Source organism: Melitaea cinxia, chromosome 3, assembly GCF_905220565.1.
Source record: "Melitaea cinxia chromosome 3, ilMelCinx1.1, whole genome shotgun sequence".
Classification (NCBI taxonomy): domain Eukaryota; kingdom Metazoa; phylum Arthropoda; class Insecta; order Lepidoptera; family Nymphalidae; genus Melitaea; species Melitaea cinxia.
This window is the reverse complement of record NC_059396.1, coordinates 10052656-10073996: the sequence shown is the minus strand read 5'-3', so window position 1 is coordinate 10073996 and position 21341 is coordinate 10052656. Positions and strand designations below refer to the sequence as shown.

At 36.6% G+C, this 21341-nt stretch overlaps 2 protein-coding genes across 2 annotated transcripts; both read right to left on the bottom strand.

The window, feature by feature from the left end:
• Positions 1–1564: 1564 nt before the first annotated feature.
• LOC123669777 (transmembrane protein 164) lies at positions 1565–6169 on the bottom strand. Its single transcript, XM_045603368.1, has 6 exons — positions 6016–6169; positions 5668–5850; positions 4235–4351; positions 2564–2642; positions 2399–2499; positions 1565–1795 (listed from the first exon to the last, which is right to left on the bottom strand). The coding sequence occupies exons 1-6, from the start codon at positions 6148–6150 to the stop codon at positions 1565–1567; spliced, it is 846 nt and encodes a 281-aa protein (XP_045459324.1). The 5' UTR covers positions 6151–6169.
• A 5223-nt stretch (positions 6170–11392) lies between these two features.
• LOC123669776 (collagen alpha-1(IV) chain) lies at positions 11393–21332 on the bottom strand (the record flags this gene model as incomplete). The annotated part of the gene is made up of 10 exons (XM_045603367.1): positions 11393–11838; positions 12024–13255; positions 13408–14925; positions 15490–15946; positions 16229–16612; positions 17418–17885; positions 18028–18333; positions 18652–18873; positions 18960–19202; positions 21063–21332. Coding segments are annotated over 10 exons (5379 nt in total), but the record flags the coding sequence as incomplete, so codon positions are not given.
• Positions 21333–21341: the final 9 nt, after the last annotated feature.

Here is a 21341-nt window from a genome sequence, read left to right as displayed (position 1 = left end):
TGTCGTGAATTTTTATAGCGTGTGAAAGCCAAAAATAATGAGGTATTTATCATATTAATGGATAAAAGATTTTTTTACATAGGTTCAATAGTTCCAGGGGTTAACCCCTACAAACCAACACGGAAACTACCTCTTTCTACGTACATGACACAAAATAGGTCTGTAAAATATATAACCGAGGAACTGGGTGAAGGTGCAGCGCTGTAATTAAGTGTGGGTTTACACGAAGAAAATAGAACAGATATAAACGCATTTTGGTATTAATTTTAATAGATATAGATATATTACATTATACGTACCGATTATGGTTAAAAGTGCGGAAGTAATGTAAAGTTAAGTTAAAGAAATCAGAATAATTGTACAACGTGATTATACAAAATAAAAGTAGACACATTCGTATTTAAATCATCATTAATTAATACTCATAAATTCGACTAGCATAATTAGAATAATTCCACATAGAAAACGTTCACGGGCTCGTGCTACCGTAAAAAGTAAATTTACTCGCTTTAAATTTATTTAATTATTCGTTGTGCACTTTAGGTTCCAACAGTACGACAGTAATATTAAAATTACCCGTATAACCATAATTGATTTAGAAACTTGCCAGCTACGGCGCAAACGCCCTGGACGGACCATTCACAATTTTAAACTAATTTTATATTTCACATTATTATTCAAACAAACCACTTAGATACCTATTAAAAATCCAACATGTCACATTTCAAAGAAGACATATTACTTTCCCCCTATTCATTTAACATAGATTCACTGATTTATCTTATAAACAGAAAACTCTTTACTACCTACGCCTTAAACCTAAGGATTTCATAATTCATAAAACATCTTATATCCTATAACACGATCTGATTACTTCTTAATATATGTTTGCAAATTTTATAATTCGTTAAGCCCATTCACTACCGTATCATTTTTCGTATGACTATTATTTTATAAGCAACTTTATATAATAGTACCAGGCGCGGGTCCAAGATGGAGTTTGGAGGATATTTGGAAGGATAAAAAATGTTCAAGAAAAATGCTTAAATTATTTTGGGAGTTTATTGGAGTTTACTCTTTAAGAATCGATTTTCACATGAAGGCCCCAGTATGAAAAAAACTCGTGACTTTTTTGTGCGCAACCTATACTGCGCACCTTTCACTTTTCAGGCGTGAGTATTAAGATGTCATACGGCATCCAATAAGCCAATAGGGTTCCGATAGATGGCGTTATTTGATTCGTTTATTTACCATTTGATATTGTATTAATCTTTTTCTTAGACTAAAAAGCCAATTTAATAAGTCGATCTGAAGGAGTAAACTCCAGTCGTGCGTCGGAGCACACTTTTTTTGTTAATTTCAATTTGAAATCGATTTCAGACTTAAAGATATACTTGAATTTTAAAAAATCCTCTTGAGCAAAAGTGAAATCCTGGATTCGCACCCGAATAATAATGCAGATTATAAATACAATATTTCAGACAACAGCATAAAGGCCTACCCAAGAACGTTTATAATGGTATATGCTATTTAAAAACAATTTACAATCTAGTAAAATCAATTACTAATCAACGCATTCCACTAATTTCTTATCTTGTAAATGATCCCTCATGTGTGGTTTTATTTTTGTCGGTGGAAATTTAGTTAAACAAAAATCTGCGACTAGACAAAATAATTTGCACAGTAGTGGACAAAGAATGGCTTGGTGTATCACAGCTGCTATACGGTACCAGGGACCGTCAAAAGGATCCAATATTGCAGGGCATAGCATATGATTTAAGTTTACTTGGGCGGGCTGAAAAAAAAAACAATAAAACATATTTGAGATTGTCGTGACTCTTGACCTTCGGATAAATAGAAAGGCACTAGAGCATCGCCGGATTAACTGGAGTTAAACAAGTTGTATGGAATCATCCAATAACAACGTGATGTTTTTAACGAACTTTTTAAACCCTTGGTGATATGTGGTGAGGTTTTAGAGTAATGTCTATACCCAAAAATCAAGTGTATTCTTTGTGCAAGGTATATTGAAATTTTTAGAATAAGGTTTTTAAATATAGATAGGTATAATCTAACTAAATTTTCAAGTTACCGGGCATCAAAGTTACCGGGCTCTTCTGGGGGTTAAGAAGATATACATGTAATATCTCATAATAGCCCCCCCCCCCATGATATTTCGTGACTTTCCGAACCCCCCCCCCCTTTCGAACCTCACGTGATTAATGGACGACCCCTATCTATGCCATTTTACTATTTATTAGCGAGATTATAATTACTAATATTAATTCCATGATAAAATTATTAAGCAAAGAAAATGTTAAACAACGGATAACGATTCTCTTAAATAAAGCGAAATAGTCGATATTTATAAAATATGAAATAGGTACGATATACTTACAATAGCTATTACTTGCAGAACAATAAAGTGGTATAATAAATTTAAGCAGTAGCTAAAAATAGCCCAATTAAAATCCCAAAAAGGTTCTACGTTATATACTCCTGTAATAGAAAAACAGATTAAATATTTTAATTTTACTCATTTTGAATAAAATCAAAGACCTACCACCAATTCTTAGAAGATAGTAGGGTATCACAAACATCATTCCATGTTGTATCCAATATAACGCTGCTTCTGCTAAAATCTGTCATAAAAAAATATGTTTAAATATTTAGACTCATAAATGAGAGTCAATAAAACAGCTATAATATACATAGGTATTGGCACGGATATTGAGGGCTCGGCGACAGAAATAAACAGGAAATAGATAATAGGCAATAGAAATAGTTCAGTACAAAAATTAAAGAAATGTGTGATAGCTCCAAACGCGAACAGAGTTAACTCGTTAAGAACGCTTACTGTGGTATTGAAAAATTTAAATGTATTAAATTATTGATGTTGATGTACTATATTATACGTCTCTGTACATCTTTCTCTAATTGTACTACTTTTGTTTCTATCTTTTAATGGTGTGCAATAAAGAATATTATTATTATAATTACTCCCGCGGTTTCACACGCGTTAATCTGAGGAAACAAAATTGTCTTCCTCGTTAAATGGGCTATCCAACACAAAAATACTTTATCAATTCGACCCAGTAGTTTCTGAGATTTGCGCGTTTAAACGAACAAAAATTTCCGGTTATTAATATTAGTATAGATCAAAAGCGCTATAAAGCGTCACTCTCAGCGTAACTGCTGTTGCTTGACACATGCCTTATCCAATAAATAAAACCTAAGTATTTAGTAATCATTAAATGTCTACCCATCTTATCTATACCCTAGTGGAAATATTTGTTTGAAAAAAATCTTCAAAAATATATTTTCAAAAGAATAAGTTTTGACTCTGAAATAAAGTCAGAGTTTTACACTGTTATAAAAACTTATAAAAGTCTTATAAAGATAAAAAAAATTAAAGTGCTTTTCAGAATTATGAATAGGTACATTTTAATACTTTTTCTAACAAATATTTCTACCAGGGTAATCTATACTAATATTTTAAAGCTGAAGAGTTTGTTTGTTTGAACACACTTATTTCAGAAAATACTGGTTCGAATAAAAGTTTTTTTTTTAATGTTGGGTAGTCTATTTAAAGAGGAAGGCTATAGGCTATATAATATTTTGGTAAGTTTTTTACTCAAATCAACGTGAGAGAAACCGCGGGGCACAGTTAGTTACCCATAAAATTAGAAATGCTATTATTATTGATGGAAGTCACAAGTCATAATAATATTTTGACTAGCCCATTGGCGCAGTTTTTAGTGCTTCTACTTTCTGCTCCGGGGATTGCAGGTTCGATTCCCACCCCGAGTCTGGGTGTAATATATATTTATTTATATATGTAGTATTTATATGTATATTTATCGAAAAAAAATAAGATTATGTAGCTATACCAGTCGGCTGTTACCTATAACAAAAGCATTAAGTTGCTTACTTTAGGAACAGACGACCGTGTGTGTTTTAGATATTTATTTATTTAATGTAAATAAAATAATTTGTTACAAAGATTTAGCGCTCCCTGAGCAAGGTAAGCAACAAATAACGAGAGGCGCACTAGTGACAGTTTTGGCGCGAAGTGCGACAGACCATTGTGTGTACCTACGATAATATGATTATCTCGCCCTGTCCTCGCCTCACTTCTTTCACTAAAGAGATCAAAAAATTCGGTTATGCACAGCTCGAAATTTAGCGCTCATTATACGTGCCGATATCTATACATATATATTTTTTTACTGACCTTCCTTGAAGCAGTTTCTGGAAATAAAAACGCTAATAGCGGTCCGTTTAACAAATTTAAATGAATACGAAATAATGCAGTGACGGTTTTAGTGGGCGGCGCGGCCAACAAATATATCTAAAAAAACACATGTAAATTAACAAATTCTGTTTTTGAGAAAAAACACGACAAATTAAGGATACAGTCACCACAAGTTGGAAAAATGGGAACGTTTTTTGATACTTAAGTATATAAAAAGTTCAGTTGTATGCCAAAAAATATATTATATTAGAATAATTGTAATGTGCAAACTGTGCAACAAAATTTTGCACTTCTTTACTTATGCTGCAGTGTTAGTTTGTTACTGATGCTTACTGAGTTGAATTAGTATTATAGAAAATACACATGTTCCACCAGATAGAGCCAGTGTACGCCTCAGCCTGTAATATCCCACTACTGGGCATAGGCCTCTTTCCCCATGTAGGAGAAGGATCAGAGCTTAATCCACCATGCTGCTCCTATGCGGGTTGGCGGATATATTCCCTACTATGAGTAACGATCGCTATCAGGTGTACATGATAACAACCGGGACCGACGGCTTAACGTGCTCTCCGAGGCACGGTGGGGAGACCCACTAGGACTGCAAAAACACCCAGACAACGGCAAACACCAGAGCCAGTGTGATTGTTGGTATTCTAAGCACAAGACATGATAAAAAAAAAACTAGGGAAAATTGTTATTGGCCCTGCTAGTAATAATATGGAAAGAGAAAATAATCACATAGCAAACTATCAAAAACTGGCCAGAATAGATTAGCTAAATTAGTAATTAAAATAATATATATAAATGTGAATGTAATGAGTCCTTGTTCAACTTGTGGAAGAAATTTAAATATCTATTCTGATATTATTATATTAAAAGGTAATATTGTTTCTTTACTAATTCGTACTAAACAATCAATTTGATTAAAGCTCTAGGATGATTGCAGATAGAAAGGCAAAGAAGAGACAAAAAAAGTGCGTGCTTACAAAGTACACATGTTAGAAGTGAAACTTCTTTGACGAACTAATTTTTAAGTCTCATTTATATTTATGCAAATATAAAGCTTTATATTTCCGTTCCAGCGCCATTGAGAAAAATGTTGCCGTTTCATCCGTAAAATTTTTCTCATACACCTATAGAAGTTTCACTTCAAAAACTTGTATTCAATACTTTTATAATAATGAAATGATGTAAATAATTCTTGTTTTTAATAAATATTTACTAGAAGTAAGATAGTTATTAGGGTACATTTATATTATTCTAAGACTTATCGAAGCAGTTCATTAACCATAAAACTCAACAAACTAACACTACAGAACAGAAGTATAACTAAAATGATTATCTGGTAATTTATATAACAAAATATAATAATAAGGTATACACAAGTAAAATATTTTGAGATCTATACTTACTTGAATTAATGTTGTAACATGGCAGGGATTCAACAAATATATGACAGTACGTGATGCAAATTTGAAACCAATTTCCATTCCCCATAAAAGGGCAAGAAGAATAACTAGTAGCCTCTTGCCACCTCTATCACATTTTATGTACGTATTATCTTTAGGAATTTCCAATTTTGGGTATGTTTTTATCTGTTAAAATAAGATAATTAAAATACTTTTCATTCTTAACAATTGGTACAAAAATCTAATCTAATTAAAGAATAATCAAATATGTAACATATTCAGAAATATAAATAATTTAACCCTAATCACATTACTAAATATAATGATTTTTAGAAAATTTTCAATACTTACAATTATATATATGCAGGCCGTCGTTACGATAATTGTTTCGATTATTTGTCTTTGAGGTGATAAATAATATGCACACTCGGGACCGACATTTCTGGGTACATCTTTATTAGCACCACTATAAGCCCATTCAAACATCTTCACCAATTATTGTAAATATAAATACATAGAAACAATAAATATTTTAAATATATTTAATCATCGATCTTTGGTTTTTTTTAAATAATTTACTTCCTCTCGTTTCCCGGTAATTGACAGTCGAGTAATGTGTTGCAAGCTGTAATTTTGTCCCAAAATTGTTTAATTAATTAGATCTCTGACAAGTGACAACTGAAATATTAGAATTTAAAAAAATGCGCAAAAATATTACTAAATTTTTTAACCTCAGGTAGACCGGACTCCGACAAGCGTGAGCTTCCGTAGTCAACCGAGGGGTTGAATTCAACCCGAGCACTCAGCTTACCGCACCGCCCACGGCGCTGGCCTCGCATCTACCGCGTAATATGATTCGATAAGCGCGCGCTACTTGAGACGTAGTTTTTTGCTCATAACTTCCTTATAATATTTATTCTACTCTATGCTCATAACTCACAAGTTTCTACACCTAGAACAAAAACGCTTATATTATTTTGAAGAATATGAACTAAGCTTTAATTTACTGTATAAAGTGTTGTACATGTGCGTATATCTTACTAATATTATAAAGCTGAAGAGTTTGTTTGTTTGTTTGAACGCGCTAATCTCAGAAACTACTGGTCCGATTTTGAAAATTCTTTTAGTGTCAGATAGCCCATTTATCGAGGAAGGTTATAGGCTATATATCATCACGCTGAAACCAAAAGAAGCAGAGCACCATTAAAGAATTTTTCAAAATCGGGGCTCTTTTTCCTTTTGAGAGGTTCCGCTGCGTGCGCTGCGGAAACAGTTAAAATTTCGCAAAAATCATGTATGACAGAATTGTTCCCCTTTAAAAGTTAAAAAAAAAAGTCCGCGACAGCATATATCTATCTTTCAAGTTTGGCTCACTATAACCTTTTTTATGCTAACCAAGTTTGTTCTAAAACAATGCATTAATTGCGATGATATTTTTATAAACCTGATATTAATCCTTATCTAAATAAATACGTTATTCATTACAAGTATTTAATTTAAAACAAAATTGCCTTTTACATAATTCGATTTCAACGAGTATCTCAGGAGATATCGCAGTTTTAAAATAACATCGCAGCAAAATAATGATCAAGTATTGCGCACGCCTCTGTTCCACGCGGACGAACCCGACTAGAAAAAAGGTCAGGCTCAACCAGATCATATATCTGGACCGGATCAGGATAGAATGAGGCATGCCACATCCGGCAAGCTCTATCAGGACCAGGTCTGGTCCAGACAAGGATAACCTCATGTAAAATATAATCAAGTATGGTAAGGCATACTGGATCAGGACCCAGTCCGGTCCAGATAAGGACAGCCTGATGTAAAATATAATTAAGTATGGTAAGGCATACTGGATCAGGACCCGATACGGTCCAGATCAGGATAGCCTGAAAGAAATTACGCGAACTGAGCCTGAATCACGCTATTAATGTTGTTGCGGACTAACGCAATACCACGGGCTCGGTGCGCGGCGAGGGACGGAGGGACAGCCCCACCATCGGATCGGAGCGAGGACAGCGGTGGCTCGACCCACTACACGTCAGCGACCCTTTGTTTCTACGCCTAAGACTATCTATTTAATATTTGTTGCATTCACATTTTTGTTCCCGGAACGGCTAATAAACCAGAGATATATATACAGTCCACTTAGTATTAATTTAACGTTCGCCAGAACACTAACAAATGTTTTTAAGCGCACTTAGTTAAATACAGTTATCAGGACAGTCTAGCAGGGAGTCCATTTCTACATAGTGGAGCAGTCGTAAGTAATAGGAATAGTTAATTAGTAGTTAATTAATAGAAGTTAATAAATGAAATTTAATGAATAATAATTAATTAATTAATAACATAAAAATAAATAAAAATAATTAATATTTAAAGTAAAAACATAAATAAATAATACATTGGAAATAATAAACGGACATAAATATCATAATAATTATGTTAAGTAACATATTTATAATATCAATTCGCTTTTTTGTTTGTTAAAAATTTTTTTCAAGAATATACATCCATGCTTTTTAAAAGGACCGGACCGAATCGGCTGATCAGGATGAGATGAGATTTCCTGATCGGGTTCAGATCAGGAAATCTCATCTCATCCTGATCAGGTCCAGACCAATCATCTGCGTTACATGCCTTATCTAGTCCTGATCAGGCATGCCTGGTCCGGGCCTTCTAAGGAAGACGAAAAAATTTCTACTCGGGTTATTCTGTTTCCCAATAGTATCTATTTAGCTCTAACCGAAAAAGAAATATATTGTGATACGGCTCAAAGTTTTTTTTTTTTTTGTATACTTGAATAGTTAGTCTAGATTATCAAATCACGATCAACATTTCGATTACACATTGTAAAACAATTACCGTAGGTACGGGGTTTATATTTGTACTTCATAGTTCATTTAAAAAAGTAATCAAAATTAGTATAAACACTAAAAACTAAAAACAATATTTTTTGGCTAAAAATATCAAAAGGGGGCGAGAAAGTAGGATATTTTTTTGAAAGCAAACCGTACATATTTTACGTATCCTCGACAAATAGCATTATAAATATTCATGTAGTGGTACATGTACCGTGTAGGCGCCTAAACGACGACGGGATGCGTATTCGTTTCCCGCTCGGGATGGGTATTTGTATGTATTCAAATATTTGTTTCCGATTTGAATATCTGTCCTTGTTGATCTCCCCGCCATGCCTCAAAGAGCATTTTAAGCTGTCGATCCTTGTCGTTGTCATATACAACTGATGCGATCATTACTCATAGTAACTCATATATGAAATATATCCGCCAATCGGCAGTGGATCAGCGTGGTGAATTAAGTTCCAATCCTTCTTCTACACGAAGAAAGAGGCCTGCGCAGCAGTGCGATATCACGGGTTGAATGGTGATCGCTATCGTTTTAAATAATGTAATTCAAAATTTTCCAAATATTTTTTTTAATTATTATTATGTTATAGGTAGGTTTATGTAGAAAAATCATTAATATTTGTATTGTAGATATTAAAAAAAATACCTAGATACTAAAATGGGATAACGATCGTTGAAAGATAGGAAATAATATATGGATAAAAAACTTGTGAGTTGAGGTAGGTATGTCAAGCTACATCTATCAACACAGATACAAGTCACTCATCACCATCACTTCAGCCTATCGCGGTCCACTGCTGGACATAGGCCGCCACAAGTTCGCGACAAAAATGACGTGAACTCATGTGTGTTACCCATAGTCACCACGCCGGGCAGGCGGGTTGGTGACCGCAGGGCTGGCTTTGTCGCACCGAAGACGCTGCTGCCCGTCTTCAGCCTGTGTATTTGAAAGCCAGTAGATGGATGGTTATCCCGCCATCGGTCGGCTTTTTAAGTTTCAAGGTGATAGTGGTACGGTTTTATACCTTAGTCGCCACTTACGACACCCACGGGAAGAGAGAGAGTGGCTATATTCTTTACTGCCGTACCCAACCAGCAGCATACAATTACATAGTATCTGTTTCTGAGTATGGTCTGATAATGTGAGTCTGTAAGTCTGAATTTATAAATTATTTTAAGCATATTTAAACACTATACTGCAAAGGATATCGTCAAGCTGTGAAAATGTGAAAATTTGACAACAGCTTATTTCTTAAATCAATCAAATATATTCTGATTATTTTTTCTTTTACAAAGATAACAATGTAAAACTAATTGTAGTTTTAATTTACAAACTAGCTGTTCCCGCGACTTCGTCCGCGTGGAATTTAACAAAAAGTCAGTTTTGTTTGTGTTATTTTTGGTCTAATACCCATACATGAGGAAATTATAAACATTTTTAATATCATATCCCGCATAGACTGGACCCATAGACCGGACGAGTAAATAGTTCCAGCTTAATTGGCTAAGAGCGCCGACACGGGGAGTCGAAAGTGCGGGTTCGATCCCCGCTGGAACAGTCGGTATTCAATATTTATGATATAATATTAATAAAAGGCATTACTCAGTTCGCAGACGTATAAAATAAATAAACTTCAAAAATAAAAGTTGCCTAAGTTACTCCTTATTACATCAGCTATCTGCCAGTTAAAGTCCCATCATCGGTCCAGCCGTTGCAGAGATTAGCGAACAAACAGACAGACAGATAGACAGACAGACAAACAGACAGACAAAAATTGTAAAAAATGTTATTTTGGTATATGTACCGTGTATACATCCATATGCATTTAGTAAAAGCTGTTATTTCAATATTACAAACAGACACTCCAATTTTATTTATTTGTATAGATATTTTAGTAGGTGGTACCTTTTTCTATTGGAAAAATAATAGCTAGATATATTTTTTAATATTACCCTAAAGGATCGTCCATTAATCACGTGATGTCTTTTAGCAACTTCTTAACCCATCCTTGGTGATATGTGGTGGGGTTTTAGACTACCCACCTCTATACCTAAGCATCGCGTGTATTATTCTTCGTACAAAGAATATTGAAATTTTTAGAATATTATTTTTAAAATAAGGTATAAACTGGTTAAATTTTGAAAAATTAAGAATCGTGTTACAAATTTCCATAGACATCAAGGTCTTAGTGTTGGTTGATTATGTTTTTTGGTTTATAAATCGCGCGTTCAATGAAAAATAAATACACATGATGTCTTATTACATACAACCTTATGTTATTTCGTGATTTTTTCGAAACAATCCCTCACCCCTCTACGACCCTCGCGTGATTAACAAACGACCCCTAAGCTGAGAACGTATGGGTTATATTTAATTAAACTATTTTCATTTTTTAAATTATTTATTAAAATCTCAACTTAAAACAACTATAGCGTCTAATCTATCTACAATGGCAGTGTTAACACTGATGTTTTATTGAATTCTACTAAAAATGTGAATATACAAGTTATACTTATTTAAATATGTCTATCGATTTCAATATTTGTATATTTTTAGTGCTTAATTTAATTTTCTGAATAGTAAAAATATTTTGCGTAGTTAAGAATAATAAATATATATATTTATTCTATATTCAAGAGGCAAAAAACAATCCAGTGTTATAGATGCATCTTGTTTTGTTACCTGTATAGAGAACTATTGTTGAAAGTGAAGGCATTTAATGTTGAAAGTGTTGCATGACTAGCGACAATACGTTTATTTCATTTTATATTCAGATTTAAATAATTTCTTTATATTAAATCTCTTCATCGTGAATAAATTTATAATTTTTTGTTAAAGGAAATAAAGATACGATACATTAAATAGTATATACTTAACTTTTAATTCTTAAGCTTACAATGCTTTGGTGTACAGTTATTATTTTGAATGATTTGACAAATTGTTTGTTTCCTGTAGCTATTATATAGGAAATTTTAGTTTTTTTTTATACTAACTACTTTTAAAAGTATTTTAGGAAAGCAAATATTAATATTGGGTTCGATACTGTGTAGTATTTTTAATGCAAACCGCACATCTTGCCACTCTTTGTAGGAGTCGTCCGTTTTTGAGCGTTTCGCGTTCTGGCATAGAGAATTGTTTATTGTCTTCAATAGGTGTTAGCCAGAAACTGAGTTTGTTGGCAAAGTGATGACATGTACCACCTTCTCCATTACATTCTATAAAAGGCGTAGCACGGAAGTCTTCAAGACAAGAACCGGGACTGGCTAGTTCTTGACCACCGCCTTGTCCTCCAGCACCAGTATGCTGTAAGTAAATAAATGAGTGTTAAGCATGTTTTGACTTTTAACTAAGTCGTTAAATGATTAATTTGGATAATAGTCACTAGACAAAGGCAAGACGACTATTTCTTAAGTTACCATGATAAAAAAAAAATGATACACACGTATCTACTATTATTGAGCTAAAGCTGATAAAATAATTTAACTTACCATAACAAAACTGTAACCGATCCATAACGTACTCCATCCTCCAGGACAGTTTGGTATATCCAATGTTTGACTGTGTACAGCTATAACATTGGCAGGTACTTCACAAACCACACATCTTGAAATATATCTAGAAATTTCATTGCTTTCCACGGGCATCATAGGTATGGGTTGATTTGTTGATAACCAATAACTCCGATCATTTCTACTAGCGTAATTACATACATCATTAAGATCACAAAATAGGAATGGCATAGTACTGAATTTTCTAATACAAGACCCAGCGTGTCCCAAATCTTGGTTATGAGCTTTTTCGTTTCCGTCAATATAAAGCAACGAATATCCGTCCCATAGTTTGACATGGCCTGGTTCACATTGAGGTATTATTTCAGTTTGACTATGACGAACTAAAAGTATTCCTGTTAAATAGTCAGTATTAGTACACGGTGCACCAGGAGCTCCTGGTGAACCTGGTGCTCCTGTTCGACCTATATCACCCCTCTCGCCCTGAAGTCCAGTTAAGCCTCGTGGACCGACTGGACCTATAGGTCCTCTAGGCCCTGGATAACCCTTATCTCCTTTCAGTCCTGGGCTACCGTCCAGTCCTGGTGGACCTGGTGGCCCGTCAATCCCTGGAAGGCCATCTTGTCCTGGCAGTCCTGGAAGTCCTTGTTCTCCTTTAGCACCATATACAATAGCTGCAGCTTCACCTTTGTCACCCTTTTCACCTATAAATCCTGGTAAACCAGGCCTACCTGGGAAACCGCGGTCACCTTTTTCACCTTGATTACCTTTAGGTCCAGTTTCACCAATAGCTCCGTCAAATCCACGTTCACCTTTATCACCCTTTTCTCCTTGTAAACCAGGGATTCCTGGAAGTCCTTTATCTCCTTTAACACCCGGTACGCCAAAACCTATCGCTCCTTTGTCACCCTTTTGCCCTCTGTCGCCAGGGATACCTGGAGGTCCCGGTAAACCGGGAATTCCGTCTAAACCAGGTGGCCCTGCTACACCTTCTCGACCTTGATCGCCTTTTTCTCCTATTGGTCCTGGAAGACCAGGTGTTCCAGGTCGTCCAGTCTGACCTGGTAGACCGGGCAAGCCTTGTTCTCCTTTTTCACCTGTCGCACCTGGTAAACCAACTCTTCCATGTTTGCCTGGCAATCCAGGAAGTCCTTTTTCTCCCTTTATTGTAAGGCCAGGAATACCTGAAGGACCTGATGGACCTCTATCACCTAGAATATTAAAATAAATTTTAGTGATTTGTGTGTACACAGTGCTAGGCAGACCCATGTAGGAGTCTTGCTTCCACATACAATCGTAAAAAAGATTTACAAATGACAATTATTATTTTTAGTATATACAATGTAAAAGAAATCATAATTACCCTTTTCACCGAACAATCCTGTTCTTCCCATTTCGCCCTTAAGGCCTGTAAATCCACGATCGCCTTTTGCTCCTTGAATACCTTGAAGTCCTTCTAAACCTCTTTCACCTTTTTGTCCTTTAGCACCAGCGATACCGGGTGGACCGATATCTCCTTTTTCACCTTTTATATTTATGGATGGACCAGGTAATCCTCGATCCCCCTTAAGTCCTACAAAACCTATTGATCCTTTTATGCCTGGTGGACCCATTAAACCTCGCTCGCCTTTAACCCCATCAAGGCCGTCACGTCCAGGAAAACCTCTTTCTCCTTTGTCTCCTTTTTCTCCGTCAATTCCAGGCAATCCAATGTCACCTTGTGGGCCCGGTGCCCCATCCATGCCTGGCACGCCTGGTCGCCCTGTCTCTCCTGTCAATCCTCTATCACCTTTTATACCCATTGAGCCAGGTAGACCTCGATCGCCTTTAGCTCCGTTTTCACCTGGGAATCCGTCTATACCAGGTTGACCCACATCTCCTTTTTCGCCTTGTGGACCGGGAATTCCAATACCAGGTAAACCACTTTCTCCTTTATCTCCTTTTTCTCCATTTAGGCCTGGTCTCCCATCTGCACCTCTTATTCCAGGCAGTCCCTGTTCTCCTTTATCTCCTTTCTCTGATGCCAGACCTGGTTCACCTTTTGGTCCAGTGAGCCCTGGCCGACCTGTATCTCCTTTTTCTCCTGGATTGCCGGGTCGCCCAGGAATTCCTGGTGGTCCTTGATACCCTTGATCACCCTTAATGCCGGGACTACCAATTGGTCCAGGTTGTCCATCAAGACCTCTTTCGCCAGGTATACCTGCGAAACCCATTTCTCCTTTGTCTCCTTTTTCTCCTGGGTTTCCATCAACACCTGTTATACCTCGTAATCCTGGGTGACCACGAGGTCCAGGAAAACCTTTTGGCCCATCTGGTCCTTGCATTCCTATTTCACCTTTTTGACCTGGTAATCCAATTACACCGGGTTTTCCAGGTAAACCTGGGTAGCCTTGTTGTCCCTTTGGTCCATCTCTTCCTGGGGTTCCTGGAATTCCTGGTATTCCCGGTGGCCCAATAGGACCAGGATCACCTTTTAACCCTGGTGCTCCAGGAAGACCGGGACGTCCTGCAAAACCTAAATCTCCTTTTTCACCTTGTAAGCCAATCGGTCCAGGAGGGCCGTCATTACCTGGTTTTCCTGCTATACCTATGAGACCTTGATCTCCCTTATCTCCTTTTAAGCCGGGGAGACCAGGAGGTCCTGGCATAGAAGGCCCTACTTCACCTTTATCTCCTTTTGAGCCTGGTATACCGGGGTATCCTCTGGGTCCAGTATCTCCTGGTGTGCCAGGGAATCCTATTGCACCGAGCTCTCCTTTGTCACCTTTAAGACCAGGGAAACCACGAGCACCAACTGCTCCAGGTCGGCCTTGTATACCTTTTTCACCTTTGTCTCCAGTTCGTCCTGCCAGACCTCTATCACCTTTTTCACCGGGCATACCTGTGTAAAGTTTTTGTATATTATTAGTTTCTATTGGTAATTCAGCTCACAATTAAGTAATAAATTATGAAAAAACTCAAAATGGAATTATTTTATTACGTAATTTTTTTATTTCTAAAAAAATATTCCTACAGGATTACTCGTAGTAAGTATTTTATAGAAAAAAAAGTTGTTTAAGTAATTGCAAATGAATAGAAGCTTCGTTACGAAACGCACTACAAAAAAAAATTAAAATTACCGTCAAAATATTTAATATATGCGTTAAGTTTTATTTTATAAAAGGCTCTTTAAGAAAATTTTATTTATTATAATTATTAATTAACAATTAAAATAAGAAATCTACAGAAAGTTAACGAACACTTAAACTTCACTTCATCATTTGAAATGCGTGTAATATAAGTTTTTTTTGTTTTTTTTTTTCTTCTCGCAGCTTGCATCTGACAGTTTGCTCGTCTAGGTTTCAAGAGTTCGCTTTTTTTTAATATTTATTACTGTTAGCCGTATACCAAGTTAGCTACTATATAATAAGAATGTTATACATATAACAGAGGAAATAATGATTACCTAAAGGCCCCTGTGGACCTGGTGCTCCAGGAGATCCCTTTTCGCCTTTTGTTAGAACTTTTAATTCAATAGGACATTGACCTGGTTCACCCTTTTCTCCTGCTTTTCCTGAAAAGCCTTTATCTCCCTTTTGTCCTTGATCTCCAAATGAACCCTTTTCACCTTTAATTGATAAACCATTTGATCCTGGCAATCCTGGTGATCCATCGGATCCGGGTATTCCATCAATTCCAGGTGGTCCCATTCTACCTTGATCGCCTTTCTGACCTGGCATACCACTAAGACCTCTGTCTCCTGGTAGCCCGTCTACACCTCTGTCGCCTTTAGGACCCATTGCACCTTTTTCACCTGGAGGACCTCGTTCTCCTGGTGGGCCTTTAACTAGATTAGAAGGTATAATAGCATCCGCGCCGTTTTCTCCCGGTGAACCCATAGGTCCTTCGTCACCACGTTCACCCTTAAATGTAAAACGGTAAAATTGAAGACAAAATAACAGTGTTTTCAAATTTAATTTAAATATTATTGAATTCTAAAATGTGTTTTTTCTCGATCAGCCTGCAATCTTAAGCGTGGGTGTTTAATTATGACTGACTGACAGACTTTAACTATATTTTATACCTTACAATAGAGTAAGGTACGTTATTAATAAATATCGTAGACGTATATGTTATTAAAGATTAATATTTTTGCTGTGTATAACAGAATAATTCTATTACAGTCTAGATGTTTTGACACATACCGGCGCTCCAGCGGATCCAGGTGCACCATTCATACCATCAGATCCTCTTTCTCCTGGTAATCCTACTGGACCCATCGGTCCCCTGTCTCCACGTTGTCCAGGGAGTCCATCTAAGCCACGATCACCTTTAGGACCTGGACCACCAGGCCTACAATCATTGCAACGACCTCCTATATCTCCTTTCTGACCAGGACTGCCGGGCAGGCCGTTAAATCCTGGAGTACCCTTTTCGCCCTTTTCCCCTGGAGGACCCATTTCACCTGGGCTACCTGGCGTGCCTAAAGTAGAATTACCGGGAACACCACGTAAGCCTGGATATCCTTTTTCGCCTTTTTGACCTTTGTCTCCTGGGTAACCTGGTTGACCGCTACTTCCCTTGAGACCCTAAAAATAATATATTAAATAAGTAACAGGCTGATTCATCAATCAGGAATAAATTAGTAACTAAGCTATGCACGCGAAACTTGTGTTATTTAAAATTCTACTCATATAAAAGAAATAATGGTTAAAATTCAAGTATGTACACCCATTCCTTATGTTTGTTTGCAAAGAGAACTATATTTAATTGTTGTTTTACATTTTGAGAGGTGAAATTAAATTTGAAAAATATATTAGTTAGGTTATTATTAATATATATATATATATATATATATATATATATATAGACGCCGCGTTGGCGCAACCGTCACAGCCATGGATTATGCCTGTTGCGTTGGCGGTTGCAGGTTCGATCCCCGCACATGACAAACATTTGTATTGGCCATACAGGTGTTTGCCGTGGGCTAGGTGCTTGTGCAGTCTCCCCACCGTGCCTCGGAGAGCACGTTAAGCCGTCGGTCCCGGTTGTTATCATGCACACCTGATAGCGATCGTTACTCATAGGAGGGAACATATATTCGTCAACCCGCATTGGAGCAGCGTGGTGGATTAAGCTCTGATCCTTCTCCTGCATGAGGAAAGAGGCCTATGCCCAGGAGTGAAATATTACAGGCTGAAGCGAAAATTATCGACGAAAGTAATGTATAGAACTAGTAATATACATAAAATTCTTCGTTAATACACCAACTTCAGCCAACCCATAGTGGAGCACCTTAGTAAGTTAGGCTCCGAGCCTTCTCTAATATGGAGATAAAGGCTTATTCCCAGCAGTGAGATGTTATAGGTGGAATTAAAAAAAGTTCAAACTCACAGGTATTGAGAAACCATCTTCTCCTTTAGGTCCTCTGGGCCCTTGTGGTCCTGTAGGCCCATCATATCCTCTTGGTCCTAATTCTCCTGGCAAACCGTTGAGACCAGGTTCACCTTTTTCTCCTTTATGACCTGGCTGGCCTTCAATACCTGGATTACCAGGTTCACCCGGACCACCACGTGGACCCATTGGACCTGGTGCTCCCAACTCCCCAGGTCTGCCATCAGTGCCAGGTGGACCAGCAGGTCCAGTATATCCTCTAGGACCTACTGGTCCAGGTGGTCCACGAGAACCTGTTCGACCACCAGGTGGCCCAGGCACACCTTTTAATCCTCTTGGTCCTGGTGCTCCATCTTTGCCAGGTTCCCCTTTAGCACCTGGTCTGCCAGGAAGACCAGCTAAACCATCATAACCTCTGTCACCTTTTTGTCCAAGCGGCCCAGGGGCACCATACATGCCATCTCGACCCTTTTAAAATAAATATTGAAAGAATATTAGTAAAATTTCTTTTGTTAACTTAATTGGCAACAATAAAAAATTTATAAAATTTAAACCATGTTAAATAATTACATTCAACATATTAGCCATATAAATAAAATTTGATACTTACTCTTTCTCCTGGGTTACCCCTTATACCCTTCTCTCCTTTAATACCCATTTGTCCAGGAAGACCTGGTTCACCCATAGGTCCCAGATCACCTTTTTCTCCCATTCTACCTGGTTCACCCTTTTCTCCCTTGGGTCCCATATCTCCTTGTACTCCTTTTATAGCGCCTTTATTATCTATTGAAGGTAAGGTTACTGCAGGACAACTTAGTCCTTTGTCACCTCTATCTCCTCTATCACCTTTATCACCTTGTATAGATTGTCCCTTAGAACCTTTAGCACCTTTATCACCTTTAAACCCAGGCAAGCCCTAACATAAAACAAAATATGCTTTTTTATATTCTTGAAAAATAAAAATAATACAAATATATATATTTATTTACCAAATAGGGGAACGACCTGGCAAATCTAGTCCCTAATAGAAGTTTGTATTTTTCTTCAAACATAACAATAAGTCCCAACAACTTCTATTAAGCTTTACAGTAAGAGACGATGTACGAGAGATTTTTTTTATAAGTTGTAAGTAAAACTTACAACTTATAAAAAAACACCTAATATGGAAAATATTCTTTGAATACCTAATTACTTTCAAATTTTTTAATAGGCATAATGTAAAAAGTATTCTTACCATTGGTCCAGTATCTCCCCTTGGACCAGGTAATCCTGTAGGCCCTGTGGGACCAACCGGTCCAGGAGGTCCTTGCATACCATCCGCTCCCGGTTCACCTTTCTGTCCTTTTGGATAGCGTCCAATATGAGCCGGTTCTCCTTTGTCACCTTTTTCACCTTTAGAACCTGGTAATCCACGAGGCCCTTGTATACCTTTCGGACCCATTACACCAGGTTCACCCTAGAACAAAATAGTAACAATATTTATTCTTTTTGTCTTATTTATTGTGCGGAAGGAAGGATCTTAATATGTAAATTTACACTTACATCTGTACCGTTACAACCATCTCGTCCAGGAATACCGGGGGCACCTGTCTCACCTTGCGGTCCCGGAGGACCCGCTAAACCAGGAAAACCTTGTTCACCAGGCTTCCCTCGATCACCTTTAGGTCCCCGTGGTCCTTGAGGGCCTACTTGTCCTTTTTGACCTTTTGGACCTTGTGGACCTTCAGCCCCTTCGTGACCGGGAAGACCTCTTGAGCCTGGGGGTCCAGGTGCACCTGGGAAACCCTAAAGAATTAAAAGAACACGGAGATAATTATATTTGTTTATATCCTTACTGTAGATAATAAAATGCGATAGAATATATGTAAATATACGTTTTTATGTAGGCTTCTTAACGCCAATCGTCGTTACCGTATACTTAGTGTATTTATCTTTATAAGAATGGTTGCTTACTACACCGTATCTATTAGTCATTGAATAATTATTATAGGGTACGTCATTACTAAGTAATGTAACTATCTGATCATTTAAACATTTATTAGAATCGGTACAGTAACAAATATATTTTTTTTACAATATTTATATAGGTAGATGGCTTTACTTGCTTAGAATTTATTAAACCAGTCATTTAATGGATACTTGGTTCATTTTAATCATTTTCTTTCAAATAATAATGTACTGAGATGTAAAGTACTATCTTAGTCGGCCAATCATTCCGTAACTTATCTTAATCATACATGTAGTTAGTGTTAGACTAATAAAATTTTCAAAAATTGACTCTTTTTGGCGTTAACGCCTTGTTAACCTTGATATTCTTCACTTAAATTTTATTTATTTTTAAAAGCTTTTATTTAACTTGTAATGTATGTAAGTGTATGTATGTATGTATGTTGGGTGGAATCTTTAACCGATTGAGCCGAAATTTTGCAATCATGTTTAGTTTGGATGATAATTCTAAATCCAAAATGACGGCTATACCCAAGATAGCGGACTAGTTATTTCTAAAGAACTTCTACAATATTGGAATGAAACGAAAGGGCATGCTGAGAATAGCTCGAAACATGAAGTAACGTCACTTTAAATTCCATATACATAAAATTTATGTGGTATTAAGAAAACATCTTCTCCTTTAGGTCCTCTGGGCCCTTGTAGTCCTGTAAGTCCATCATATCTCTTTTTCTGAAGCATTTATTAATTTATTTAATTTTTTGGACTTTTAAAGATGTCGAACTAAGTTTTTAATGCATTCCTTTTTTTTTTTTTTTTTTTTTTTTTTTATATGTCACTAGGTCGGCAAACAAGCTTACGGCTCACCTGATGGTAAGCGATTACCGTAGCCTATAGACACCTGCAACACCAGAAGCATCGCAAGCGCGTTGCCGACCCAATCCCCAATCCCCCCAGGAGCTCTGGTCACCTTACTCACCAACAGGAACACAATACTGCTTGAAAACAGTATTATTTTGCTGTGATCTTCTGTAAGGTCGAGGTACTACCCCAGTCGGGCTGCTCCGTATTTTGAGCAGGAAATTCCTGCTGTGCCCTACCTCAGTTAATGAATATGGATTTCAAATTCCCTGAAATATGGATTTCAAATGAAAGGGCTTGCTGAGAGTAATTCGAAAAATAAAGTGACGTTACTGTAAATCCAATACGGCAGACTTCTTAAGATGGCGGACTAAGTTTTTTATGCTTTTCTAAATTACGAGTATCAAATGAAAGTATTTGCTGACAATAGCAAACTAAGAAAACTGTCTAGCGATAACTAAAAAGAAAAAAATAACTTAAAAATTAAAATATTTTAAAAAACAAGCTTTTTTTGAATGCGCTAAAAAGAATAAAATAAACTTTTACTATGAACATAAAAAGTCGTAACACAATATATATGATATAAAAGCTTGTGGCGAAATCTACTTGTGTAGATAAACAAGGAAATAAATCTATTCTGGTTCTATTTTACATACACAATTCGAAAACCCTGTTGTCTATAAGGTATTTTGTCTAAAGCAACGAAATAGCTATTTAACAAATAAATTTAAATTAACACAAAAACATTAAACATGACACCTATAAATATAGACTTTAATTATTCGCTTTAAATAGACGTACGTTAGAGAAATATAAAAATACACGACGAATACTTACTCTGCTTCCCTTTTCGGCCAAACATTTAGGAACACAACAACCAGGAGCTGTGCAGTTGCGATCAAAAGCGGTTGTTCGTTGTCGTGTTACTGGATCGTATACGGCGAAGTTTTGACCAAAACTTGTTGGTGGCCGAGGGGGTGGTGGTGAAGGGTTTGATTGTGGTAACGACAAATCTGGTCGCCTTGATAAACCATAAGTATTCACATTTGATCCTTGATATGATGAGCCTTCAGATAACCAATCAGTTTGTGGATATCGACTGTCGAATATATTGTT

What these genes read in the sequence shown, in the direction of transcription:
- LOC123669777 (XM_045603368.1), bottom strand. Translation starts at nt 6,150, where the DNA reads ATGTTTGAATGGGCTTATAGTGGTGCTAATAAAGATGTACCCAGAAAT. An exon ending in CGGCCTGCATATATATAATT is followed by an intron (nt 5,851 to 6,015) that starts GTAAGTATTGAA and finishes TTATTTTAACAG; the next exon opens with ATAAAAACATACCCAAAATT. An exon ending in CAGAAACTGCTTCAAGGAAG is followed by an intron (nt 2,643 to 4,234) that starts GTCAGTAAAAAA and finishes TTTTTATGACAG; the next exon opens with ATTTTAGCAGAAGCAGCGTT.